This window comes from Aristolochia californica, unplaced genomic scaffold, assembly GCF_029961685.1.
Source record: "Aristolochia californica isolate CCGP_79_NKW_82.1479 unplaced genomic scaffold, dmAriCali1.0.hap1 SCAF_11, whole genome shotgun sequence".
NCBI lineage: Eukaryota > Viridiplantae > Streptophyta > Magnoliopsida > Piperales > Aristolochiaceae > Aristolochia > Aristolochia californica.
The window spans coordinates 34,398,317-34,423,317 of NW_027181782.1; the positions used below are offsets into that span (position 1 = coordinate 34,398,317).

General features: G+C 37.1%; 3 protein-coding genes across 3 annotated transcripts; 2 read left to right on the forward strand and 1 right to left on the reverse strand.

Annotated features, from left to right (window-relative positions):
- Positions 1-204: 204 nt before the first annotated feature.
- LOC137944957 (metal tolerance protein C2) lies at positions 205-10,375 on the forward strand. The gene is made up of 10 exons (XM_068790783.1): positions 205-1,336; positions 1,425-1,533; positions 2,609-2,648; positions 7,794-7,870; positions 8,732-8,820; positions 9,012-9,081; positions 9,208-9,246; positions 9,334-9,484; positions 9,577-9,666; positions 9,881-10,375. The coding sequence occupies exons 1-10, from the start codon at positions 859-861 to the stop codon at positions 9,980-9,982; spliced, it is 1,245 nt and encodes a 414-aa protein (XP_068646884.1). The 5' UTR covers positions 205-858; the 3' UTR covers positions 9,983-10,375.
- On the reverse strand, positions 10,342-13,382 carry LOC137944958 (DNA polymerase II subunit B3-1-like). Its single transcript, XM_068790784.1, has 4 exons — positions 13,053-13,382; positions 12,862-12,949; positions 10,713-10,754; positions 10,342-10,611 (listed from the first exon to the last, which is right to left on the reverse strand). Exons 1-4 carry the CDS (start codon positions 13,329-13,331, stop codon positions 10,538-10,540), a joined length of 483 nt encoding a protein of 160 aa, XP_068646885.1. The 5' UTR covers positions 13,332-13,382; the 3' UTR covers positions 10,342-10,537.
- A 4,235-nt stretch (positions 13,383-17,617) lies between these two features.
- Positions 17,618-24,841, forward strand: LOC137944959 (beta-galactosidase 8-like). The gene is made up of 19 exons (XM_068790785.1): positions 17,618-18,076; positions 18,211-18,306; positions 18,662-18,774; positions 18,898-18,964; positions 19,087-19,179; positions 19,263-19,406; positions 19,590-19,678; positions 19,773-19,878; positions 20,014-20,101; positions 20,200-20,318; positions 20,660-20,824; positions 21,469-21,677; positions 21,763-21,872; positions 22,295-22,404; positions 22,725-22,832; positions 22,935-23,036; positions 23,174-23,385; positions 23,549-23,885; positions 24,545-24,841. Exons 1-19 carry the CDS (start codon positions 17,909-17,911, stop codon positions 24,650-24,652), a joined length of 2,544 nt encoding a protein of 847 aa, XP_068646886.1. The 5' UTR covers positions 17,618-17,908; the 3' UTR covers positions 24,653-24,841.
- The last annotated feature ends 160 nt before the right edge of the window (positions 24,842-25,001 follow it).

Sequence of the window (25,001 nt, forward strand, 5' to 3'; positions counted from 1 at the left end):
GGCAAGTTTCTCTAACTTATCTCTGATTCTCTAAGAGGATACATCTGAATTCTAAAACTGTCTTCAGGTGTCATCTACACCTATGACTCCACTTTGTAATGTAAATTTAGCTACTCCCACTTGCTCTTTTAAGGTTATATGTCAGTGTATTAATGAAAGAAATCAATATTTTGAAAAGTTATAGAGATCACTTTATCGTTTGATTCATCAATACTAATATCACAATTATCCAATGTTGTAGAAACCTGATCTGGTTGATTAAATTGCTGGCTCAACCATACTCGTTGCCCAACGTAAGCCCACATTCGATTGCAGCCGCGACGAGCACGGATCGACCCCTGCCGACATCGAGGACTGCAAGTCTGCCACAGCGTTCGTGGTCGCTTCGATTTTACTGAGACCACTTGACTTGGAAAATTCGGTCGTCTGTTTCTGAAAGTGGATGTCTCTGCACGGATTCTCATAGATTTTCCTCCCGTTCAAAAAGAGCAGAGCGCGAGGGCTAAAGATCGGGCTTGTGCGCGAACTCGTCCCTTGAACCCGTTGCTACTGTCATTTACTCTCGCTGAGTCTCCCTTCTGTTCATAGCTCCCCAGATTTTACGCTGTCCGGGATTTTTTCTCTAGTAGTGTAAAAAATAAAGATTTCGTACCAAATTAGTCAACAAGGGGGATCATCTCGAACGAGGATTTGGAGATAAAAAGATGGTAGTTATTTCTTGTCTGTTCTTTTCGTGGGTCAAGTTGGAGCGAGGGGATCGTGTGTGGAACAGTGCTAGCGTTCTTTAAGTCCTGGTTGAAGTATTTGATTTGAAAGCTTGAGAGGATTGACTTGGTTGGGATTCTGGGTTTTGTGAGGATGGAGAGTCAGACCGCTTCACGTGATGGTCTTGGTGTTCAGAGGCTTGCTTCCTGGAAAAGTGTGTCATTTAATAGGCGGATGGCGGAGGGCGAATTCCAAAATTCATGGAACGGGGAGATTGGGATCGTGGGAAGTGATCGGAGATTCGCTTTCTCTCGCCAGGCTTCGTTCCGTCAATCTGATGCTTCTACGCCCCTGTCCACGTCGCATGAGCAGCTTCGGCCGCTTCTATCTCGGAGCGTGTCTAGTATTAGTATTCCACCTGATGCTTATGCGCCTGATAGTGATGAAATTACTTGGAAAGGGAATGATGAATCTTCTGCGGGAAAAATTACGTTCCTGTCGGCTATGTTCTCTGCGGCACGGGGTATTAGAACTGGAAGTAGGCCAATGAAGCGGTTGTTTTTCATGATCTCGCTTAATGTGGCTTATTCTACAGCAGAATTTATTATAGGCATTTTCTCCGGGCGTGTTGGTATAAGCATATTTTTGTGCCCGTGGATTTGATTCGTAATCTGGAAATATGGTTTCTGGGGTCGTCTTATGTTGGAGTGACTTTGCAGGTTTGGTCTCTGATGCTTTTCATTTGACTTTCGGTTGCGGTCTCTTAACCCTCTCATTGTTTGCAATGGCTGCTTCCCGCAAAAGACCTGACAGTGTGTACACCTACGGGTAAGATCCCGACCTGTTTCTTTAAACTGATCAGTTTGTTTGGCTGTTGAGTTGTATCAAACTTGATGTCTCACTTTTGATGATGATTTTTCGATAATATGTCTGTATTTTTTGCTGAATAATGTGAAAATAGTTCAATTTTCCGTGAACTTGTGAAATTCAAGCATGACATGTAGCATACTAGGAAACACAAATATTTTAAATCGTCATGTATAAAAGTGTCTAAAGCTGCTTCTGTTAGGACTCTTTGGACGATATTTTTTCTGTTGATATTTATGTTAAAGATTTTTGCTTTCGCTCTAAAAAAAGGAAACAAAAGTTTTTTCATGTTTGGTTGGGAAGACCTTAGGGGTTTTGTTACCAGACTAGTGCCAGGAGGAAGAGAAGATTCTCCATCTCTTGCTTCTACAAAAAGAAGTTCTATTTTTCCAACCAGAACAAGAACTTAACACCTGATACCATGTTTGTATGCCATCTTCTTTAATGGTGATCTCTCAGAATGTTATGGATGTTGTGCCACATCTGAGTGGTCTTGAATACTTATGATACACAAATTTCTTGTCTGAACTGATAGTAATATGTACTAATATGTTCTGTGCTGCTATTTGAAAGTTGGTTGAACTTGATGAAGGGAAGCTGTAAACGAGTGTATTGGATGTTGCTGCTTTTGTAAAATGAATGGGTAACTGCTTGCATGAATAGCCAAAATTGCTTAATTTTTCTTTCTTTTGCGTTTTTGCAGTTGGCATCACTGTGTAATCTTAAGGTATTACGACATGGGTTTGAGGATTCACTTGTTACACTTTAACTTATCCTGATAGAGATAGAAATTGTAGTTCAGTGATGCAAATTGACCTTCATTTTATGTCATTATTATGTTGAATTTTGACCGTTGTCTTTCTTTTTCCCTGGCGATCTTGTTTGGGTAAATGGTGCTTGTAAATGATAGAGCTGAATGTAGGAGGAGATGTTATGAGGATAAGGTTCTGATGATGCTTATGATGATGTGTCTAAGATTAAGGATTTTTAATCTGTTCAGATGCTTATGCTATTCTTACTTTTGTGTGTTTTCCAGATACAAAAGGCTAGAGGTCATAGCGGCTTTCACCAATGCTGTAAGTACCTGGATTGCTGATTGTGGCAGATAGGGAACTTGCTAAATGTTGTTTCTCTTCGGCAGTCTTTATGGTGATTTTTGTTGGTTGTAGTCTCTTCTAGGGTGTAGTTCCTCCTGAGTTGCCTTTTGCAAAACTCCTACTTATTTTATCTGCTCTTTTCTCTTGGAAATCTGTGACAAGGTTCAATCTGTTTGGTAACCTAACCTGCATAGAGGAAAATAGAAAATGTTTTAATCTTAGGTTGCTTTTTTATGATTTTCAGAGGATATTACATGTAGAACCAGAACTAAAAATGATATTAATTTGTTCAGCATGTGATGTGGAGGAGATAGTGTTTGCTTAAGGTTACTAAAGCAACACGCATGCATGGAGATGCTATAGTACATGATCTATCTTGTTTTATAATTGGGTGACTTAGTTTCTCTCTACCATCACCACTATGTTAGATTCCTTCTGCAATAATGTTGTCCTATCTGTATGTACGTATTTGCCACTTAAACTGCAGCTTATGACAAAATGTGTGGCATGAAATGGCACATTAGGTATTTTTGAAGGGCTTGTTCTTATTTGTTTTGTTGAAATAGCTATAAAAAGGGTATTTTTGTCATTTACTACTTTCATATGTCTCTCATATGATAGCAGAGAACATCTTTATGCTAGAGTTATATACTTAAATTTTTGTTTCATCCGGAGGTGTAATTAGGAGTTATAAAGGTTTATATGTAAAGGGACATATATGTCATTTTGTACCTCTTTTCTTAAGTGATTTTAGGGTCTATTCCAGACCCAACGACTGCTGTTCAATTCAACACAGCCTTCTCAATTTCTTCTCTTCTATTTTTCTTTCTCTTTCCTCCTCTATTTCTCCTTAATTTCTATATTTTACATGGTACCCGAGCATAAAATTTGATTGCTGTGAGTTTTTTACTAGATTCTCTCTCCTCAAGTCTTCAAACTCTTCCAAGAAGGGGGAATTTTTCAGAATTGCTGCTGATAGAAGATAAAAGTTAGACCTTTTTATCTTTCTTTGTGCCATAACCATAAGGTTAATGGCTTGTGCTATCAATTGAACAACTATAGTTTAGGTCCTTCTATCCGAATGCAATGGCTACAAAAGTCTTCCAAACTTGCAGACTGCCGGCATCATCATCCTCAGAGTTGATTTGGGCCCTGATTGACATCCTATTCAACTTGTTTTTCTTAGATTAGTGGATGATAATGGTGTGATAATATCAATTGTGCTTTCGGTGCCCTGATTTTCTGTGTTGTGTGGGCCTCACCTCATCTGCACAGGTATATACTGTTCTTTTAGTGGTTTTATGATGCTGGTTGTTGTGGTAGTGTATTCTAGCATGTTATTTGTGAGATTTTTTGTCTATTTATAGTAGATGATGGCTGATTCAAATGAAGCGATTACACTAGTCAAAGAGTTTGATAATTTAGATGGTAAGGATCCTATTGTGATCACTACAAAAAAGTTGAATGGACGGAATTATTCGGGCTGGTCTAAATCTGTTCGGATTTATTTGAAGGCTAAGCGGAAGACAATTCTTGAGGAATGATCTTCTTGACCTGATGACTGGTGATTCTGATGACTGGTGATTGAGAGGCAAAGGATAATCAAGTCATGACATGGTTATTAAACAAGATGGAGTCAAAATATAAGAAGCAAGTGATGAATTGTGAGACCTCAAAAGAGATTTGGAAGTCACTAAGCTTTTATGATCAAGAGAGAAATTTGTCTTGGATCTATGAATTGTACACGAGGTTCTTTGGATTAAAAAGAGGAGATTGATCAGTTATTGATTATTTCAATGAGATATAGTGTATGTTATAGGAGATTGAGAGTCATCATCCCATTACCAACCTGAGGTTCGAGCGCAGCAGGGGTGAATTCATGTGGCCAAATTTCTTGATGGTTTGGGCTCTAAATAGTATGCAGTTTGTGCCCAAATACTTGCGTATGATATTGTGCCTACACTCAAAAAAAGCCTTTAATAGAGTAATGCGTGCAATGGTAGCTGTAGTTCCACCAGGCAGCAAGATAAGAAGGAGATAGAAGTTGCTGGCCATAATATCCAGCCGGTTCAGGGTCTTTGAGAGACCTCGTGGATGTCGCCTGGGTGGATGAGGATGAGGCAAAGATACATTTAGGCATGGAGGAGGCTGTAGTGATGGTAGTGATGAGAGAAAGTGCGTCCAATGTAGGCATACTAACCATTTTTGAAACAATGCTGAGATAAATTTGTCATGCTTGCCTAGGCTAACTCGAGTTTAAAGTAGTGCCTAGTTTCTTTTAAAGTGAGTATTGTTAGTCGGTTTATGTAGCACCTAAGAAGATATATTTGGAAGCCACATACAGGTTATTATTATATTTGAAGAGTACACCAGGAAAAGGGTTGTTGTACGCACCACATAACCACTTGCAGATTAAAGGATATTCTGTTGCTAATTATGTTGGGTCTAAATTGGGTAGAAAATCTACCTCAATGTATTTGTGTTTTTGTTGGTAAAAACATAGTTAGTTGGAAAAGGAAGAAATGAAATGTTGTGGCCCATTCTAGTACAAAATCATAGCTACCTAGCAATGGCCCACATAATTAGTGAACTTTTGTGGCTGAGTTGGGGTGGCTTCAAACCGAGTCGGCTCGAGTTCGGCTCTGTTCGATTCGTTATCTCTCGAGCTCGAGCCGAGCTCGAGCTCCGAAATTGGCTCGTTTAAATTAACGAACCGAGCTCCACCGAAGCTAGGTTCGTTTCGTCGGCTCGCGAGCCGGCTCGAGGTGAGTCGGGAGCAAGGGAGCGGGAGCGTGAGCGAGAGTGAGGGGGGGGGGAAATTTTTTCCTCCCCTCGTCACCGTCAAGCCCCTCTTGTTGGCTATTGTTGCCGCCTCTATCGCCGTCGACAGCTGCTCGTCGGCCGCTTCTGTGGCCGTCCGTTCGATTTCTTCCTCTCCTAGCCGTCGCCGCCACTTCCGTCACCGCCGCTTCTGTCGCAAGCATCATCTCCGACGACAGGTCCTCCCCGACGCTGTAACCCCCTTCCCTCCACGTCGTCTCGGCAGAAAACCAAAACCTGTAAGTTCAGGGGAGAAATAATCTCCCCCCTCCCCCGCACAAAGATGATTTCGCACATGCGAGATCATAAAGTAAAAAAAAAAACTTTTTTCTTAAACTCTCCTTCCACATAGCTCTTGAACAAATTAAAAATACATTTTATAGAAATAAGTTTCGATGAACTATTAGTATCTCATGTTTTTTGTAAACATTTTTCTAATTGAAAATTCTTATTAAAAAATCATATAATTTTCTAAGTAAGATTTTCCTGCCAAGATGGGGTAGAAAATTGTATAGAAAATTTTTGAATAAGTATTTAACAGTTGATGCTGTAATACTTTTAGCATGAAGCAATTTTCATTGCAATTTTGTGTTTGATATTGTATTTGATTAAAAATGTAACGATAAGTATAATAATATATTAGATTGATTATTAATTTTTATTTATTTCCCTAGAAGAGGCAATAAGAGGTCCATTTAAGTTTCCTAAGAAAAATTTAAAATATTTCTTATAATTTTCTAATAAGTCACTAATAGTAATAGGATTTTATTTAAAGGATTTATAGTTTTTACTTGGGTGATTGTAAATTGATATTGATATTTCATTTAATCTTGTTGTGTTTGATTATTGTATGAAGTTTATTTATAATGTTATGCAGTGTATGGAGTGTTTAGAATATTTTATGGAGTGTATGGAGTGTATAAACAATTTCATGGAGTGTTTATGGAATGTATAGACAATTTTATGGAGTGTTTATGCAAGTATTATGTATATAGATTATGCCCAATTTTAAGTAGAGGTCATGCCGAATTTTATATAGGTATTATATACATAGATTATGCTCAATTTTAAGTAGAGGTCATGCCCAATCTGATACATGTATTATATATATAGGTTATGCCCAATTTTATGTAAAATGTATACATAATTTTATATACAATTTATTTTATATATATTTTTTGAAAAGTTTTAAATGTATGTTGAAGCTCGAGCTCGGCTCGAACTCGGTTAAAATTTTTGGGCTCGAGCTCGATAACAATTTTAGGCTCGAGACGAGGTTCGGCTCGAACATAGGCAGGTTTGGGCTCGGCTCGGCTCGATGCCACCCCTATGGCTGAGGTTAGTGTTGCAAGAGTTGGGTTTTTCTATTGCAAAAGCTATAAAGATGTATTGTGATAATTAGACTGTAATATTCATTGCTCATAGCCCAATGTTCCATGAATAGACTGAACATGTGGAAGTTGATTACCATTTTGCTTGTGATGTTGCACGAGTAGAGTTATAGTCATTCCCTTTGTCAAGTCCGGAGATCAGCTTGGTGATGTATTAAAGCATTGGGCAAGAGAGAATTTGGGAATTATTCTAACAAGTTGGGGCTCCTTGATATACATGCTCCAACATGATAGAGTATGAAAATATCTATACAAAGGTTATTTTGGTTATTTACCATTATTGTATGCCATCATAGGATACCAAAGACCTTATCTTTATGTTAGAGTCATATGTTTAAATTTTTGTTTCATTCAGGAGTTATAAGGGTTTATATGTCGAGGGGCATTTATGTCATTTTGTACCTTTCCTTGAGTGAGTAAAAGTGATTTTGGGATCTATTCTGGACCCAATACCAAAGACCTTATCTTTATGTTAGAGTCATATGTTTAAATTTTTGTTTCATTCAGGAGTTGTAAGGGTTTATATGTCGAGGGGCATTTATGTCGTTTTGTACCTCTTTCCTTGAGTGAGTAAAAGTGATTTTGGGGTCTATTCTGGACCCAATGGCTGCTGCTCTATTCAACTCAGCCTTCTCAATTTCTTCTCTTTTATTTTTCCTCCTCTACTTCTCCTTAATTTCTATATTTTACACGTTTCATAGTCAGTGCTTTAATTTGCTCTGTATTGATAATTTCATCATGTTAACGAATTCCCTTGTAGTTCTGCTCCTTTATTGCTCCTTGAGAAAAAAGTTTCATTTATTTTATTATGCCAGCATGGTTAAGTGCAATACAAATATTTTTTTCTTTTTTCTTTTTTTTCATCCTCAGAGCTAACATAAGCATATGGTTTTTCTGTTGCTTGTTTAGACAGATGTTTCTTTTGTTCATGGCATTCTCATTAGCTGTGGAAGCACTCCATGCATTCATACAAGATGAATCTGAGCATAAGTAAGTAATTTATGTCAGAATTTGTTTTCTTGTTACACTATGAGAAATCATTTTGTAGGTTCATTGTTACGGTCAGCAACTTATCTTTCAGAACAAAATTTCCCAAAATGGAGAAGGGAAATTAGGGGAGTTAGAAGATTCTATGAACAGGATAGTGAGGGAATAGTACTGGACAGGAAAGAAGAGTGATTGAATTATTATTCTTTTGTCAGAAATGGACTGGTTGTTTCTTTACAATGTAACAAGTTCCCGACACAAATGGAATGTTTCTGTCAATTTATTTAGGACCAATGTCAACCTACTTGATGCTACCCTCTTACATTCATCAGTCTGGCAAGGAATATTAACTTGATACTGTAGGAATAGCAGAAAGGCTAAAACAATCTTGCTGTGTATTTTCCCATCTTGTATTATTAAAATGCTTATTAACAAAGTTCCTCTTCTTTAACTATGGGCTCCTCTAGTTCCCACTTAAATTATCTCTTTGTTTTGTGACTTCACACGTTTATCCGTTTTATTCATATATTTAATCCTAGTCGAAAAAATCATATGTTTAATATGTCTGTGGTAGAAATTTAATAATGTATTCCCCAAGCTCATTAATCAATGTTATTTATAAAAAAAATGGGAAGAAGAAGAAAAAGAAGAAGAGGAAGAAACAAAGGGTTATGCTCTATTCTAGGTGAAAGCTGTAGTTTGCAGAACATATGCTTGTGGAGTGCCCGCCCATTTCTTTCTGTTTCACCATTAAAAAAGTGCCACAACAATTTATTTGTCACACATGAACTTTAGTTTGTATTATCATAGTCATTTTCTCTTCTGACTTTTTAATCTGTTTTGCTTATTGGTCATTATATGTAGGCACTATTTGATTGTTTCAGCGGTAACCAATCTGTTGGTGAACTTAATTGGTGTATGGTTTTTTCGGAGCTATGCTCGTATTAATCTTGGTATGTTTATTCATTGGCTGTCTCAAAGGAAACTTACGATCGTTTAGATTTAAAACATTAGATGTGCTAATAAATCTCTATCTTCAATTTGAGGGCCACTGGAAAAACCCAACATTGTTATTTCTGTTCAATTCTGTATGATTTTTTTTTTTAACTTGTAATTCCGCTTTATCTTATTCTGTATATTGCAGTGTACAGGAAAGCTGAAGATATGAACAATCACTCCGTCTGCTTGCATGTCCTTGCAGATTCCATTCGAAGGTTTTAAATGCTTATTATAGGCAGATATTCTTCTTGAATGAATTTCATTTCCTGCCTACTTTTATCATCTTATGCTCTGAAGATCTTTAAAATACTTAAAGTTGAGCTTGTATGCATGCATTTCAGTGCAGGGTTGATCTTAGCATCATGGCTTCTTGCCCTCGGGTAAAATCTTAGTTATTTGTTCTTTTTCTTTAAAATGACAGACTTCTGTTTTGAAGTGTTTTACAGTTGTGCTCCTCCTTATTTCAGGGTGAAGAATGCTGAGGTGCTATGCCTGGGACTGGTGTCAAGCATGGTCTTTGTGGTTGTCATGCCTCTTTTTAAAGCAACTGGCGGCATTTTGCTGCAGATGGCTCCCCCAAGTATACCATCCTCTGCTTTCACGAAGTGCTTGAGACAGGTAAGTTGACCACCTTGTTTTACTTTCTTCCCTAACGAATACCAAGTAGTTCATTTCTCACCATCTGCTTTCTAATGAAATTTTATGGTTAGATTACTTCTGTTGAAGGAGTTTCTGAGGTTTCCCAGTCTCAGTTCTGGGAGTTGGTGCCAGGTCATGTCATTGGTTCTCTTTCAATACAGGTAAACAGGAAGGAACTGCATCATAGTTGGCCATTTTCCTGATATTTAGAAGCTTTTGATGTATCTCATTAGTTTGCTTATCTATCAGTTTATTTTTGTTTTTTTTTTCTTTTTTTTTTTCGGTTTCTCCTAGGAAAGTATCAGTTGATTTGGATTAGAAATTGTACTTTAAAGCACAGTACTTGTATAACACATCAATACTTTCATGGAACAGGTAACAAAGGGATCGGATGATCATCCAATTCTCCGGCATGTGCATAACTTGTACAGTGACTTGGGCATACAAGACCTGACAGTTCAAACTGATTTTGTCTGAAGTTTTGGGGTTCTTGGGAACCAAGAGTTGATGATGAGGCTTATGATCCATCCATACCGAGGTTTTGACTCTATAAGGATTTTAACAACTCAGTTGGCCAAAACACCCCGGAAGTCAAAATTTCAATCATCAAAACCATGAATCGACCAACTGCACTCAATTGAAGACATGCTGGAAGAAGGTGCAGGCAGTGAGAAGCTTTAAAACTCCTCCCAATCATTTTCCTTTTGTGAAGAAGGTCGTGTTCAACACAAGAATTACCTTTATCCCTGAACTAAAGTTGGCTGTTCGGACTTTTAAGGAATCCAAGAGTGTTATTATTTATTACGCATGTGGGAATGCATTGTTTTAGCAAATTACTAGAATAATTTCATCTCACCATCTAGTTATCTATGATGATATCTCAACTTGAATGAACTCAACTATCAGATTTGTGCACAAATATGAAGCTTTTCCATGAATGAACTCAACTAGAATAATCTGATCAAGCATTTGGTGACCAAATAATACAACAAGATCTCTTTCAAATCCCAAGCTTGAAGGACATGAGATAATTCATCCCATTTCCTCTTCCAACACAGCTCTTTCTGATAAAGCATCCTTGGCTTTTAGTCTTTTGGGCACAAAATCTGCAAGAGCCAACAATAGAAGCAAGAACATCAAATATCCATACTGTTGTAAATGTTAGTCTTTTAGCTCTGAAGCAAAAAGTTTATGGGGAGCGAGCTACCTGAAAGGAACTCGTACCTCTTCTGCTTGGAAACGACTGATGCTAAAACAATCAGAATGAAATAGAGTAACTTAGTGGAAAGTGTCAAGTAGCTGCTCTCACTCTATCAACTAAAGGATATGCAGACTATGAATGATCAATTATTTTTTAGCCAGGGCAACATAACAATGAAAAATTGTAGAAGCTATGTTCTATATAGAACTAATGTTTTCTCTTCAGATGTAAAAGATTCAGTATGCATGTAACAGTGAGTTCAAGTGTCACTTTAGTGGCCTTTCTCATATTTTCATATTTGAGGAAAAGAAGAAACGCAACAAGACTAGAACAGTACAAGAAGTTCAGAGATGCAAAGCCGAATAGAACAACTTAAAACAATCTCCATAAGAATGTCTTTCTGTAATCAGGCTGCAGAACTCTCTATGGAATTATTAACAAGTTTTAGCAATCATTCAAATGATCATAACCATGGCAGCACCTTGCGATGAATACGAGGTCTTGGTCATCAGTTGTGCAAATGAGTGAGATAACATGCCCCAAAATAAAAAAAAAGGGGAAATCATGATTTTGTCTGGCTCTTCTGAATGGACTCTAAAAAATTATTTGAAACCAGCAGCACTACTTGCTGCTGTTTATTTATTTATTTATTTTATAAATGGCATTGTGAATGTAAATAGACAGAAGATTTGATTTTCAAGTCCACTTCAAAAGCTTTATCCAAAAGGAAAGAAAAGAGGAGGTTAGTATGTAGAATAGGTGTTTGCTTTAATGCCAGAGGAGTCCGGAATCAAGTTGGCAGTAACAACTTTTTCCTTCCACGGTCTTTACAGTTATAGTAATTGACTATCTCAGTTTTATCATTGGAAAGTGAGAAAATATAGGGCGAACTTGAAATCAACATCAACCATGACACATAGGAAAATAAAAAAGCCATAGAATAAGAACAAATAAAAATATAGATAAATCTAATAACTAAAATGAAACTTTTGAGCACCTAACACATATTGACTTGATTAGTACATATTCCATTTCTCCTCTAATTCAAGCAACCTCACCAAAGAAAAAAATATGGGTTTATCCTGGGGAACTCAAACAGAATGAGATCAAGTTTCAGTGTTAAAACTAAATTACATCATGGTGTAACAAAGATCATACTCGTGCTACTAACTGATGATAAGGAAGAAAAGGAGGGGGCAACGCGAGAAGAAGAGAACACGTACAGGTTAGAAAAGGGTCATATGATGAGCATCATGGTAAAATGTGAACTCGTAATTCTTTTATCAGATTTATTTATAGGAAAATAAGATCTTAACCTAGGTTAGCATCCAATGAAACCATCACAATCAAAATCTTGTCCTTAGAAACTAACCATACTAGATAAAATGACCAAGAAGCATCGTTTTTCCTCATTCATTGAACCATAATTTCTAACAGTGTCTTAACATCCAGATGGTTATCATATAAACAAAGTCACTACTATTTCTAGGAAGCGAAGACATCTGGATTCTTGTCCTGAAAAACAATTTGCCACTACTTTTTTGCATAAAACTAGCATCAGTTGAACTGTACACTCGAGACTTACTCTTCAAACTTGATAAAACCAAAACTTTTCATACATATATTATGAGAACTGGTCTTTTTTTCATTTCAGCTAATTTCTAAAAATTTGAAGGACATGCACACTGATTTTTTTTTCCTTAGAGGAAGACTAGAAGTAACTCATTTGCGTCATACAAACAAATAAATTTTGAAAGCAAATCAGCTTTACATGTCCTAACGAGATCTCAAGATGATCTCCAGGTGCTTGAAAACACACTACAAAAACAACATAAGCTGATAGTTTTAGCATACGCCATGGTTAACGAATTACGGTTAGCATCCAGATGGTCAGAGTGATGGAAGAAAAGAAAATAAGTATTACTTTAAAAAAATGAAAAAGTAAGTACTAATCACACAAGCGATTTTTTTAGATTCAGAAAAACGAAAAAATAAGTAAACTAATCACAAAGTAAGAAAAAACTGCTTTTTTTTTCTGAGTGAGTCTTCAATGCAGCCGATCACCTCATTAACATAAACATCGTGCATGACACATTCTATCCAACACGAAATAATTAAAAGGCCCAAAACATAAAGAAAAATTGGTGTTACTCACACAAATTGTTGTAAGAAAGACCAGACTTTTTGCAAGGCCGAGGTTCCTCATCATATGCATCCTGGACTAGTTGCTGAAGAAACGTAGCCTGCAAAACAACCAAATAAAAGAACCCATTTCAGTTTCTGAACCGACAAAAGAAATTTACTTCCAGCATTGGGTCTAAAACATGTTGACAATCGAACGCCTACTGTTGCTGCCGAGATGAGGAACAGCGACTCTCGGTTGGAACGCAAGTCGGCTTGAGTCTTCATGAGACGTCTGACCCTGGGCATGGAGAAGCAGTCAAGGCTCTCCTCGGAGGTTCTCCTTTGGGAGGCACAACGGTGGTTGATGTTGGTGTTTGTGGTGGTAGAGAGGCTGCCGTTGCTGTGGTCCTTAGCTGCAACGTTTTCGTCATCATCATCTTCTTCTTCTTCGTGCTCTGAAGAAGATTTTACCTCAACAACCTCCGCTTTCCTTCCCTTCATTGTTCCCTTTTCGTCTGCTTGCTGTGACTTCCTCCTGTCTCCGAAGTCTGAAACCGATTCAGTAGTTGGGATTGATTTAAATTTTGGCCCAATGGACCATATCTGGATCATAAATTGGGTTATGGGCTTGAACTAAACTAAGTCCATAAAATGTAGGTGACTCACATCCCTTACCACTTGTTTTATTGATTAATTCTTTCCAAAGAAGGATAATTCTCTAATAATTAATCTTGTACATTAACATGCCCTAGAAGTTGCAAGGTCCATAAAATGTCAAATAATATGGTTGGGATGATGTTATAATAGAAATCCCATCTTCCATGTCTTTTGAATTTATTTTTATTTTTTAGTAATAAAAATTTATTTTTTATATCTTGTTGGATCAGAGGAAAAAATATGTAAATTTTTTTATCCCTTAAAACTACCGTAAATGACTAAAAAATTATTTACACCTTTTTCTTATCCTGTCGATTTACGGTGTGTCTGTGCCAACCAGAAAGTGTATGAAAAAATTACCTATTAATTAAAATTTAATGACATTTGTGTTATTTCTGGGGACGAAAAGATTTTATGTTTGATGCATCTTGGTTCCTCTTACTTATAAGAAATGCTAAAAAAGGATTAAAAAATGAGTTTCCTATCTCCAATAGAAAATTAAAGAATAAATAAATAAATAAACATTAAAGTGATTTTTATCATTTAATTTTTACTTTATTTTTTATTTTTAAATTAATTATTTTTTTATTTTATTTTTAGTAAAAAAAATACTATAGTAAATGTCATGGTTGTTTCCTGTGGTGGCATGTATGTAAGAAAACCTGTTAAAAATATTTTTTTCCAATATAAAATTAGTCAAAGAGAAAATGATTTCCTATCATTTTGTTTTTCTATGACGATATTCTTCCATTTATTTCCCTAGAAAATGCACTAACAAATCCATTTAGTTTTTCTTGAAATTTTTTAAATTTTTTCATGTAATTTCCCTGTAAGGCATTAATAAGATTTTTTTTGAAGGATTTTTGGAAATGTGAATCATAGGAACAACATTTTAAACTTCTCTTGGGATATAAATTTTCAACCGGGGACACTAACGGGGATTTAGTAAAGAAAACTTTTATTCTCTTATATTATGTGGAAATTACAAAAATCACTTTAAGCACTCAATGTGACAAACCAATATCGTTTAAATAAGTTAAGATTATTAAAAAATATTAAAAAATTATCCAAAATCATTCAATCTTTACGTAATTTGACTTGGAAAAGCGATTAAAAAAGCTAAATCAACATTAGAATTATCAGAATGATCAAATTTGAATATCTGCTTTAGATTTTACTTTATGATTATATTAAATTAAAATTTAAAAAATATTGATTAATTTGATTATTTTTATTATGCACATTTTTTATTTTTTTTTGCATATGCAGACCAAAACATTAAAAACAATCTATTCTGATTAATACCCTTTTAACTGATAGAGATAACTGATAAAAATTATCTGTAAATCTTAAAAATAACATTTATCATGTAATCCTATCGATAACACTTATCCTATAATCCTATCCATTTGTAACCTATAACAGATAACAATTATCCATAATCTCTATCACTAACCCACCTTCCATTGGAATGATCAAAATCCATCTCAAATGTTTAATCAATAAAGCCATGTTAATTAAACATTTCAACCCCAAATTAAACTGCCCATCCTTCCCTAATCACTACACCAAATAATGAATTGGGTGGGGTGAAGTTGCTTTCTTCCCCAAAGCTAATGAAGTGGTTGTCTCCCAATTGTGTCTTTGGTGATTCAATTTTCTTTCTCCTTTCTTTTTAATTCGACAAATCCCTCCCGACAGCCCCAACCCTAGCCCGATGTAATTGTGGGAGGGAGAGTGAATCCAGAGGGCTCGCCCTCCCATTGTGCCTAAAACGGGGAAAGTGAAATACAGTTGTATTTTACTTTCCCTCTTTTTACCCAGCGTAAGTGAAATATAGAGGGCACTAATAGGGCCTATGTAACATCTATAATACCCCCGATGTATATGACATGTAGCATGTTACAAGTCACATGATACCGATACGGCACAGGTGAAGGCGACAAGGGTCACCCTCAGACTGAGCCTTTTGAGTGGAAGCGACGATGCTGTGCTATGTTAAATAAGGGAAAAGAAGTCCTGCACATTATTCCTTCCCCTTTGAAAAGCTAAAGGACGCAATCCAAGACGAATTTAGACCCATTTGAATTGATTACTCAATTTAATTATATCCCAATTTTTTTAATTAGTAGACATCCTCTCACGTCACGCTACTTATAAATAAATCATGCATGGTAACACTTCGTGTAAACTCGGCCGAGTTGACCCAGATTTTGAAAAACTACGTCGGGGATCAAACTAGTTAGGGTTTATCTTAGTTGTTTCACATATTTTGCATCAAATGGCTTTTTGTATTGGATTAGACATTGTTCTTCCATTTTTTACCTTTGAGTCTAGCTTTTGAACTTAAAAGAAGCGAAATTTATCCGATTAAGGTCGAATAAAAACTTATCAAATAAAAAATAATGGTTTATTTTCTATATTTGTGGTTTGTATTGAGATTGATTTGTAATCGAAACTCGATGAATAACATTATATTATGAGTCATGAAATGGACCATGTAAAATATGGAAAAAGATCATTCACACCGTTGGAAGGCACTTTGGTCTTATTATGCATATAAAAGATTATAATATAGCAAAGAAAGGGCTAAGTGATAAGCAATATATTTGATAATTTTGATCATAATCATCATTAGAGAAAAATGGGTATGATTATAACAAATAATAACAAGAGTGAGCATGGAACTAACCCCATGTGAATAAAACATGATCCAAGAGTATGGTGGAACTTATTCTATAACTATTATCATAATTCTATAATCTTGATAACTCGAATCGAGAGGTCGATTTGGATTCGAGAGGGTGTGATCAGGCAAGAGTCATCCTCACCTCTTATATTTTTTACAGTTCTCTTGGCTCACCCAAGTGCAACTTTTGAACTCGGAAAAAAATGACCTAATTCAAGTGAGATGACCCGGATTTCATAGGGGCTAATTGGTCCAAATTCGAGTCGAAAAACCCTGATTACAACAAGGATTAATCATGCAATCCAAAATTACATTTATGATTTATAATTGGATGAGTCTTCAAGATGGCAACCTTATAAATAATGTAAATAGCCTTGTTTGAGGGGGAAAAAAAATTGTAAACCATATTTGCTTTGCCTAATATTAAGTCTCAATCACCCTTAATATAAGGCAAGTAGTTAATCTAAACTCTTAGCCACTTACATTTATGTGATTCTTTGTGTTCTTATTGGTCTTGATTTTGTAAAACCATACTAGTATTCTTCATTTGGCTAAGACTCCATTGAAGCTTAAAAAAGGTTCATTAGGCTTTTTGAATTGTTGGCAAACTGTTCATGCTTCAAGAAATGAACTTTTTTTCCTAGTAATAATGCACATATTGTAATCTATAGAAAATCATAACAATTTTTTTTATTATTTCTCTGATTGATGTAATTTTGGTGCATAATTGCTAGTTAATATATAAATTATCCATACAAATTTGCATACTTTCAGAGATTTTCTGATTCGGTCTTATTTTTTTATCTAAATAATTCTTCTCGTGTTAATGGATGGCCTGATTCCGTTTCTTGAGGGAGTACTCCATAACTTCTTATTTGTTCGTCAGATTGTTGTCAAAATTACATCAAAAGTGCATACCGTGAAATCCATTTTTAATCCAATCAATGCCTGAATTACCTTGAATCGTCTGAAATGGGTTCCTCTCGAATGAGCTCCTGGTGGGTTGGGTGGGTGGGGATGAGCATGACAGAGGGGGAAGAATATGTAGGAAGTGGGAAGAGGACAGAGCAATCGGCTGACTAGAACCTGAAAATTTCTTTTCTGTTCTTTCTTCTGTCTCTTCTGTCTTTTGTTTCTCTCTCCTTCATCCTTGTTAACAGAGTAACGGTACTGTTTGCTTTAAAATTTCGTCCTCTTCACGAGAGAAGTGACAGAGGGAATCTCTCTTTTTTCCACCAGTAATACAGTCAGATAATTGTTTCCCGCCATCCCCAGTTTTCTCTCCGCCAGTGTTTTTTTTTCACCGTTCCCAACTGGGAAGGCAAGGTAAGAAACTCGGGAGGAAAGAATTATTAATGTACAGCGAAGGGGGAGAGAGAGAGTTTTGGTCCATTCATTTCACTTTATATCTCCAGAGAGCAGCTGCAGAAGAAGAAAAATGACAATGCTGTTGACATCTTGAGAAAATTAACAGTCAGGATAGTGGATAGCCCCTCGGAAGACGACAACGCAAAGCAGGGGGGAAGGTCGGCGGTGGCGTGTCCTTTCAGGCGCAATTTAGTTCGGCTACCTCTGCTGTAGCCTATAAGCATTGTCCCACAGCAACGTAAAGGAATCGGAAATGGTTAAGCTGAAACAAGAAGGAGAAGGAGAACAATTGCACTGATTATCCTCTCTCTCACGTTTTCTACCCTTTTCAGAAACTGGGTTCTTGTCATTTTGCATTCGGAAGATGAGGGGACGCTCATTGGTGTTTCTGCTCTCTCTGCTCGTGGCCGTACTCGTGTCGGAGCCTGCGAGCGGCGCCAACGTGACTTACGATCATAGGGCGCTGGTGATCGATGGAAAAAGGAGGGTGTTGATTTCTGGGTCTATACATTATCCTCGCAGTACTCCTGAGGTTATTTTCTTCGTCCCTCTGCTTTCTGTGTCAGTCCAACGACTTGAGATTACACAAGTTTCTACATGTCATAGGTAAAGAATCTGAAATATATGTGATCCCGTTTTCTGTTTTTTCCTTTTCCTTTGTTACAGATGTGGCCGGACTTGATTGCAAAGTCGAAAGAGGGAGGTCTGGACGTGATCGAAACGTATGTTTTCTGGAATTTGCACGAGCCTGCTCAAAACAAGGTGCCACAGATATGCTACACTTCTTTCGCTGTTCTATATTAATGTTTTGACATTATCTGTTTGCAAACGAGTTTTTTCTGTGAAAAAGATTATGCTAAAATGTCTCCGGAGACAGAATTTTCTTTCCTGTTTTCCTGCACTCTTGTCCGCCTATCTTTGATCGTCCTACTTGGTCTCTGCATTCAGAGACTCTGCAAACTCTGCGATTTTTATAAATTTTTTGGTGTTCGCCTCTTCTCTTTGGCTGTTGGCTCTTTATTTGAACTTTTCTTTTGTGCAAGATGGTTAATGTTTTTAGCTATTATAAGAAAATGCCATATTTTCTCTATTAAATAATTTATTGGGAATACTGCAGTATGACTTCGAAGGAAGAAAAGATTTGGTCAAGTTTGTGAAGACGATCGCAGATGCTGGACTCTTGGTTCATCTTCGAATTGGCCCATATGTCTGTGCAGAGTGGAATTATGGGTGCGTAGTTAAATCAGTCTTGATCATTTGCGTTGCATTTGTGCTCATCAATTGAGATTATTAATTCCCTACAAAGTGTAAACATTCTTTCTATTCATTCATCCTTCTTTTCTTTGGGTACAGTGGATTCCCTCTTTGGTTGCATTTTGTCCCTGGAATCCAATTCAGGACAGATAACGAGCCCTTCAAGGTTGTCTTTGAATCTTCTCTTACACAATCCTCCTACTGTTACTGTTAACCAGGTTGTCTTTGAATCTTCTCTTACACAATCCTCCTACTGTTACTGTTAACCATGTTTGCTTGTCTTTTCAGACAGAGATGCAGCGATTCACAGCTAAAATTGTGGATATGATGAAGCAAGAGAAGCTCTTTGCCTCCCAAGGCGGTCCAGTCATTTTGGCCCAGGTTAGTTGGTGCCTTTCGAATTCATTATTAGACAATCTCCACGACTCCAATGCCTGATGTGTTTTTTGTTCTGTTTCATGCAGATAGAAAACGAGTATGGGAATATTGACTCAGCGTATGGATCAGCTGGAAAATCATATATCAAATGGGCAGCATCCATGGCTACTTCTTTAGATACAGGTGTACCTTGGGTCATGTGCCAGCAGGCAGATGCTCCTGACCCTGTAGTGAGTGGAAAATTCTTTGTCCTCCTTATTTTTAGTGAGTCTGGGGTTAGAAGTGTAGTAGCAAGTTCATGGCAAGATCAAATTTTTAAGCACGCAGCTAGGATCACTGCTCTTGAGCCTAAATCACTCTCTTGTTTCTCTGTCTGTGGGATTAACAAGGTTTACTGGTCATTTGTGTTGCAGATCAACACTTGCAACGGGTTTTACTGTGACCAGTTCACTCCAAACTCTGCCAACAAACCAAAGATGTGGACTGAAAACTGGAGTGGATGGTAAGGTGTTTGGATTTCCTCTACTTTGTTTAAACAACTTTAATATGACTTTCAACTAATAGTACACAAGGGCTGATGTATATAAAATTTTTAGGTTCCTTTCTTTTGGTGGGAGAGCGCCATATAGACCAGTTGAGGACCTTGCATTTGCTGTTGCTCGCTTTTTCCAGCGGGGTGGTACTTTCCAGAATTACTACATGGTACTATTTTATCAAATGCATTCAAAAAATATTGCACTTGATGGTTAATATTTATTCAAAATTCTGGGCGTTGTATTTGGTTTGAAATAGCAAGAAATGTAATAAACGGTTCCTGCCCCGGTTACCAATTGGCAGTATCATGGGGGGACAAATTTCGGTCGCACAACGGGGGGGCCCTTCATTGCAACTAGTTATGACTATGATGCACCGATTGATGAGTATGGTAAATGTTCATTCTGCCATATTTGTTGAACCTTTAAATTGTTCTATGGTCATCTTGGCCGTGATTGTGGGTTACATGTTCCAACGTTTGTATTGCAGGGATTGTCAGGCAACCTAAGTGGGGCCACCTTAGAGACTTGCATAAGGCCATAAAACTTTGTGAAGTAGCTCTTGTGGCTACTGATCCAACATCTACTTCTCTAGGTCCAAATTTGGAGGTACATAACCATGCTATTTTGCAGATGAAAACCTAATAAAAAGCTTGCAACATGCAGTTGAGTTTAAATTTTTATTAGATGCCAAAAACCTGTGAATATAAGCTGCATTTGGAAAGCATAATGGAAATTGCATCATCTCAGAGAACAAGGGACAAATGCAGATGACAGGTTTTTGGTAAAGGATTCTGATTTTTTTATAGGTGTTGGTTGGTGATCATACTCAATGATCAGTTTCATTCAGGCTACTGACCTGAAAAAAAAAAATTTTATGGGCATTTGTCAATTGCTATTATAAGAAATGGTTCATTTCTGATTATAAGGATATACATTTTTTACTGCAGGCCCATGTGTATAAAACAGATGCAGGAAGCTGTGCTGCTTTTCTAGCCAATATTGGTACAGAGTCTGATGCTACTGTCAGTTTCAATGGTAACTCATATCGTTTACCTGCTTGGTCTGTGAGCATCCTACCTGATTGCAAGAATGTGCTCTTCAACACAGCAAAGGTTTGAAATGCCTTCTATAAATTCTATAAGCTACAGTTACTATCTGCCACTATTTAATTCCTGTGTTTTATGAAGTACTATGGGCCCTTTAATGGACTTTGTCTGGTCAATGGCTGATGAACCCAAGTGGAAAATTGGTTTGATTAAAAAGTAAAGCAAGTAACTGGAATCATAGATTCTGAAGCACTAAATCCAGCTTTCTGACTTCCAACTTGACTAAATAGAAATTATTGAAAAGTAAAATGGATTGATGCATTTTTTTTTGCATTTAGGACACAAGATTGAACCCATTATTATTCGCTTTGTATTGTTGTAGCTACATTAGATTGGTCAAAGGTCAAAGATGAAATTTCAAAATTTCATTACTTTAGAATCAGACCAGGCCTGGTCCTATATTTGTTCTGATTCCAGTTCTGGCTTGCAACTTCGCATCATTGTGGTCTTATTTGGTCAACTAGCTATTTTGTGCTTTATGACACTTTCTGCTTTATTTATTAAAGACCCGGTTTCTTATTTAGCTCAGCAAGAAAGTTTCATATCCTTCTGGGGTGTTTGGACTCCTTTTTCTCTTAATTGTTTTTTACTATTCCAATGGAGAACAGTATAACTTGTAAGTAAAACTATAAATGCTTGTCTTTTGACAGATTAACTCACAAACTACTCGTTTGGAGATGAAAAGCCTTAAGTCTAGTTCCCAAAATATTGCTGGTTCTTCTGAAGTATTCCAGTCAGGTTGGAGTTGGGTGATTGAACCTGTGGGCATCTCAAAGAGCGACTCCTTCACAAAATCTAGACTGCTGGAGCAAATTAATACTACTGCTGATGTTAGTGACTATCTGTGGTATTCAATAAGGTAAACTGATGGTTTTGCCAAAAAATGTGTTTCTTTTGTATGTGCAGTGAAAATAACGAGATGCTACTCATGTCTTTCACGACAGCTATAATATTAAAGGAGATGAACCATTTCTTACAAATGGAACCAATACTGTTCTTCATGTGGGGTCACTTGGTCATGCTCTCCATGCTTTTGTCAATGGGAAACTTGCAGGTAATGATTCTTCCCCCTCAAATTGTTACCAAGTCTAAGTTTGTCTAATTTTGGATCCACATAGATACCTTCAGCTGGGAAAACAGATCATGTTCATGTGTGAAACAAAGTATGCCTTATTAAGGGAGTTATGCTTCATTCTGAAAAAAAAGAAAGAAAGAAAAGTTTGTCATCACAAATCTTTATGCATAAGATTTAGAAATGATCTGTTAGTCATTTGGAAGTTATATTTCACAAAAACCCAGGATCTTGGCAGGTGTGGATTTTATGCCGAAATTCCAAACAGAATTAAAGCAGAGGAGACCTCAGCCTGCTTCGACCCCCTGTTCTTTCTCAATTTGTTTGAGCTATGTTTGCTAACTTTTGTGCTGATGTGATCCAACGATTGACATTCTCATTCATTTTACTTTGAGCTGTTGTAGGGAGTGGATGGGGAGACAGTGATAATGCAAAGGTCACCTTGGAGAAGGACATTACACTTGCACTTGGGAGAAATACTATTGATTTATTAAGTGTTACAGTTGGTCTCCAGGTAAAACTATTTCAGGAGCTAGAACTCTTTGGCAAATGTTTGAATTTAACCAGATCTCCTAGAAAGCAAGTAAGAAATGTTCAGAATGATATCATAATCTTACATCTCATTTTTATTAAAAAAAATGAATCTTACTATTAAATCATTCTATGCTTCAACAGTCTAAAATTGACATGTTTAACCTGATCACAAACCATTCTGAAGCACTGGACAATAAGAAGCTTGGGGGGGCTGATTTTGGTGTTGAATCAGGCAAAAAAAGTAGCATGGTTGACAATATTTTGTTCTCATATGAAAGTATATTCTTTTTCTGTTTCCAGAACTATGGGGCATTCTTTGATACTTGGGGTGCTGGAATTACTGGCCCTGTTAAGCTAAAGGGGACCAGCGCAACTCTAGATCTATCCTCAAGCCAATGGATGTATCAGGTCTTGCTCTCAGTGTCTTTTGCATGGGCTTACTGTGGGTAAAATAATCTGTTGAATCTGTTGAGCAAAGCCACTAATGATTTTCTTTCCTACATAGTGCAGATTGGATTGAAAGGTGAGGAATTAGGCCTTTCAGGTGGTGGGTCATCCCAGTGGGTCTCAGGTTCCAACTCTCCTAAGAATCAACCTTTGATATGGTATAAGGTAAAATTCAAACAAAGAGTCTCAAGTTTCTCAAATCAGACTTCACTTGCATTCAAATGGAACAGAACGTGAAGGTGGCTCAGTATCTTAAGATTAATTTTAGGGAAATTATAATCCTCTTAATTTTGTTACCTCAGACAAACTTTGATGCACCGGATGGAAATGATCCCATTGCCATAGATTTTACTGGCATGGGGAAGGGTGAGGCATGGGTTAATGGCCGGAGCATTGGACGCTATTGGCCCACTAATGTTGCTTCACAGAATGGTTGTGTCAATTATTGTAATTACAGAGGAGCTTACAATTCTAATAAATGTCTCAAAGGTTGTGGCAAGCCATCTCAGAAATTGTAAGTGTCCCAGAAGTTACTTTTAAGATTTGTTTCTTTTATTTACCTATTTGTTTTATTATTATATTTATTATTTCTATGACTATTATTATTTTTGGCTTAGGAGGAGAGTTCTACTATCCTTTAAGTATGTCATTTAGATGATCTTGTTCATCTTACACAGATACCATGTTCCTCGTTCATGGGTGCAACCAAGTGGCAACACGCTAGTATTGTTTGAGGAGATGGGTGGAGACCCAACAGAGATATCTTTTGCAGGGAGAGAAGCACGAAGCTTGTGTGCACATGTAACTGAGTATCATCCACCACCTGTGGATATGTGGGGATCGAACGTACAAACTAGGAAGAGATTGGGACCCGTGCTGCAATTGGAGTGCCCATCATCTGATCAACTAATTTCTTCAATCAAGTTTGCAAGTTTTGGAACTCCACGTGGGACTTGTGGGACTTTTGAACATAGTCCATGCAGCAGTAATGGGGCTCTAGCCATTGTTCAGCAGGTAACTGGCCATCTAACTAGCATAGTGAACATAAGTCATTGTTCTTGATAGTAGTTATTTGTTAGGAACTATGTGATAGGATTCAATAACCACTAAGCCCAGCAGATGTTAATAGGAACATAAAATTTAGTGTCTTTAGCTGGACTTGTGGTTCAAGTGTAGCTTCCAGCTCAGTTGTTTCACGTCCAACATCCAGATGGCAGACCTGAGTGTGCAGGCTGTCAATTTTTTTTGCAAGCCTTTGCATGGAGAGCCATGAGTTTTCTTGTGGAAACTCTGCTATTGCATCTCTTGATCTGATCTTGTTAGTGCATAGAGCATGTTGGGGGAGTGAAAATTCTCTTGAGAAAGTGTCCAAAATGCATTAGGTTATGCAAGAATCGAACTTTCGTTAAGTAAGATAAGGAGGCATGAGATTTTAAATGATAGTTCAGATGTCCTTGGACTTTTTTTTATACTGTACAGATACTCTCAAAACAGAAGAAAACACACACACACACTACTCGGAGACATTATCAGAGATGGTAGATGAACCTATGATGAACTTTTAGTCTCTTTCCGTGGGCAATCTACTTTCTCTGTGTACTAATCCTTGGTAGGTACAATCTAGTTTCCATCTTCCATATTAGTGCTGATTCTAATGGATCCACACTGGACAGGCTTGTGCTGGGAAAAGGAGTTGTAGCATCAGAGTTTCCACCGAGATATTTGGTGATCCATGCAAGGGAGTGGCGAAGAGTCTCGCAGTGGAGGCCGCTTGTGCATGAGAGGGTAAGTTTTGGATGAAGCTTTCCTCAGAAAGAAAAAGTGTATCATAGATGGAGCCATCACAAGGATGGGACCCGGAGAAAATGTCAATGCTTGTACACCAGCCAATAAGACTATGTACCTATTTTCTCATAAAGAAGAAAATAAAAGTTATTCAGAAAATTTTTAGGTCTATGCCTCTCTATTGCTTGTGTATTCTCCTTTGCCAATCACCAGAAGAGTCAGTACAGTTTGGACTGTTCAACGGAGAAGACATTTCAAAACAATTGAGCACCAGGAAGAATTCTTCTCTTCACATCCCTGCACGAGTAAGAGCTCTTGTTTCATATCCTTTTTCATAAAAGGATT

Excerpts from the sequence above, each read along its gene's own strand:
- LOC137944957 (XM_068790783.1), top strand. The coding sequence starts at position 859 with ATGGAGAGTCAGACCGCTTCACGTGATGGTCTTGGTGTTCAGAGGCTT. Across the intron at positions 1,534-2,608 it reads GACAGTGTGTACACCTACGG|ATACAAAAGGCTAGAGGTCA; the intron begins GTAAGATCCCGA and ends TGTGTTTTCCAG. Across the intron at positions 9,667-9,880 it reads TTGGTTCTCTTTCAATACAG|GTAACAAAGGGATCGGATGA; the intron begins GTAAACAGGAAG and ends TTCATGGAACAG.
- LOC137944958 (XM_068790784.1), bottom strand. The coding sequence starts at position 13,331 with ATGAAGGGAAGGAAAGCGGAGGTTGTTGAGGTAAAATCTTCTTCAGAG. Across the intron at positions 12,950-13,052 it reads TCCTCATCTCGGCAGCAACA|GCTACGTTTCTTCAGCAACT; the intron begins GTAGGCGTTCGA and ends GTTGTTTTGCAG. Across the intron at positions 10,612-10,712 it reads GAGGTACGAGTTCCTTTCAG|ATTTTGTGCCCAAAAGACTA; the intron begins GTAGCTCGCTCC and ends TGGCTCTTGCAG.
- LOC137944959 (XM_068790785.1), top strand. The coding sequence starts at position 17,909 with ATGAGGGGACGCTCATTGGTGTTTCTGCTCTCTCTGCTCGTGGCCGTA. Across the intron at positions 21,873-22,294 it reads TGTCAATGGGAAACTTGCAG|GGAGTGGATGGGGAGACAGT; the intron begins GTAATGATTCTT and ends GAGCTGTTGTAG. Across the intron at positions 22,405-22,724 it reads GTGTTACAGTTGGTCTCCAG|AACTATGGGGCATTCTTTGA; the intron begins GTAAAACTATTT and ends TTCTGTTTCCAG.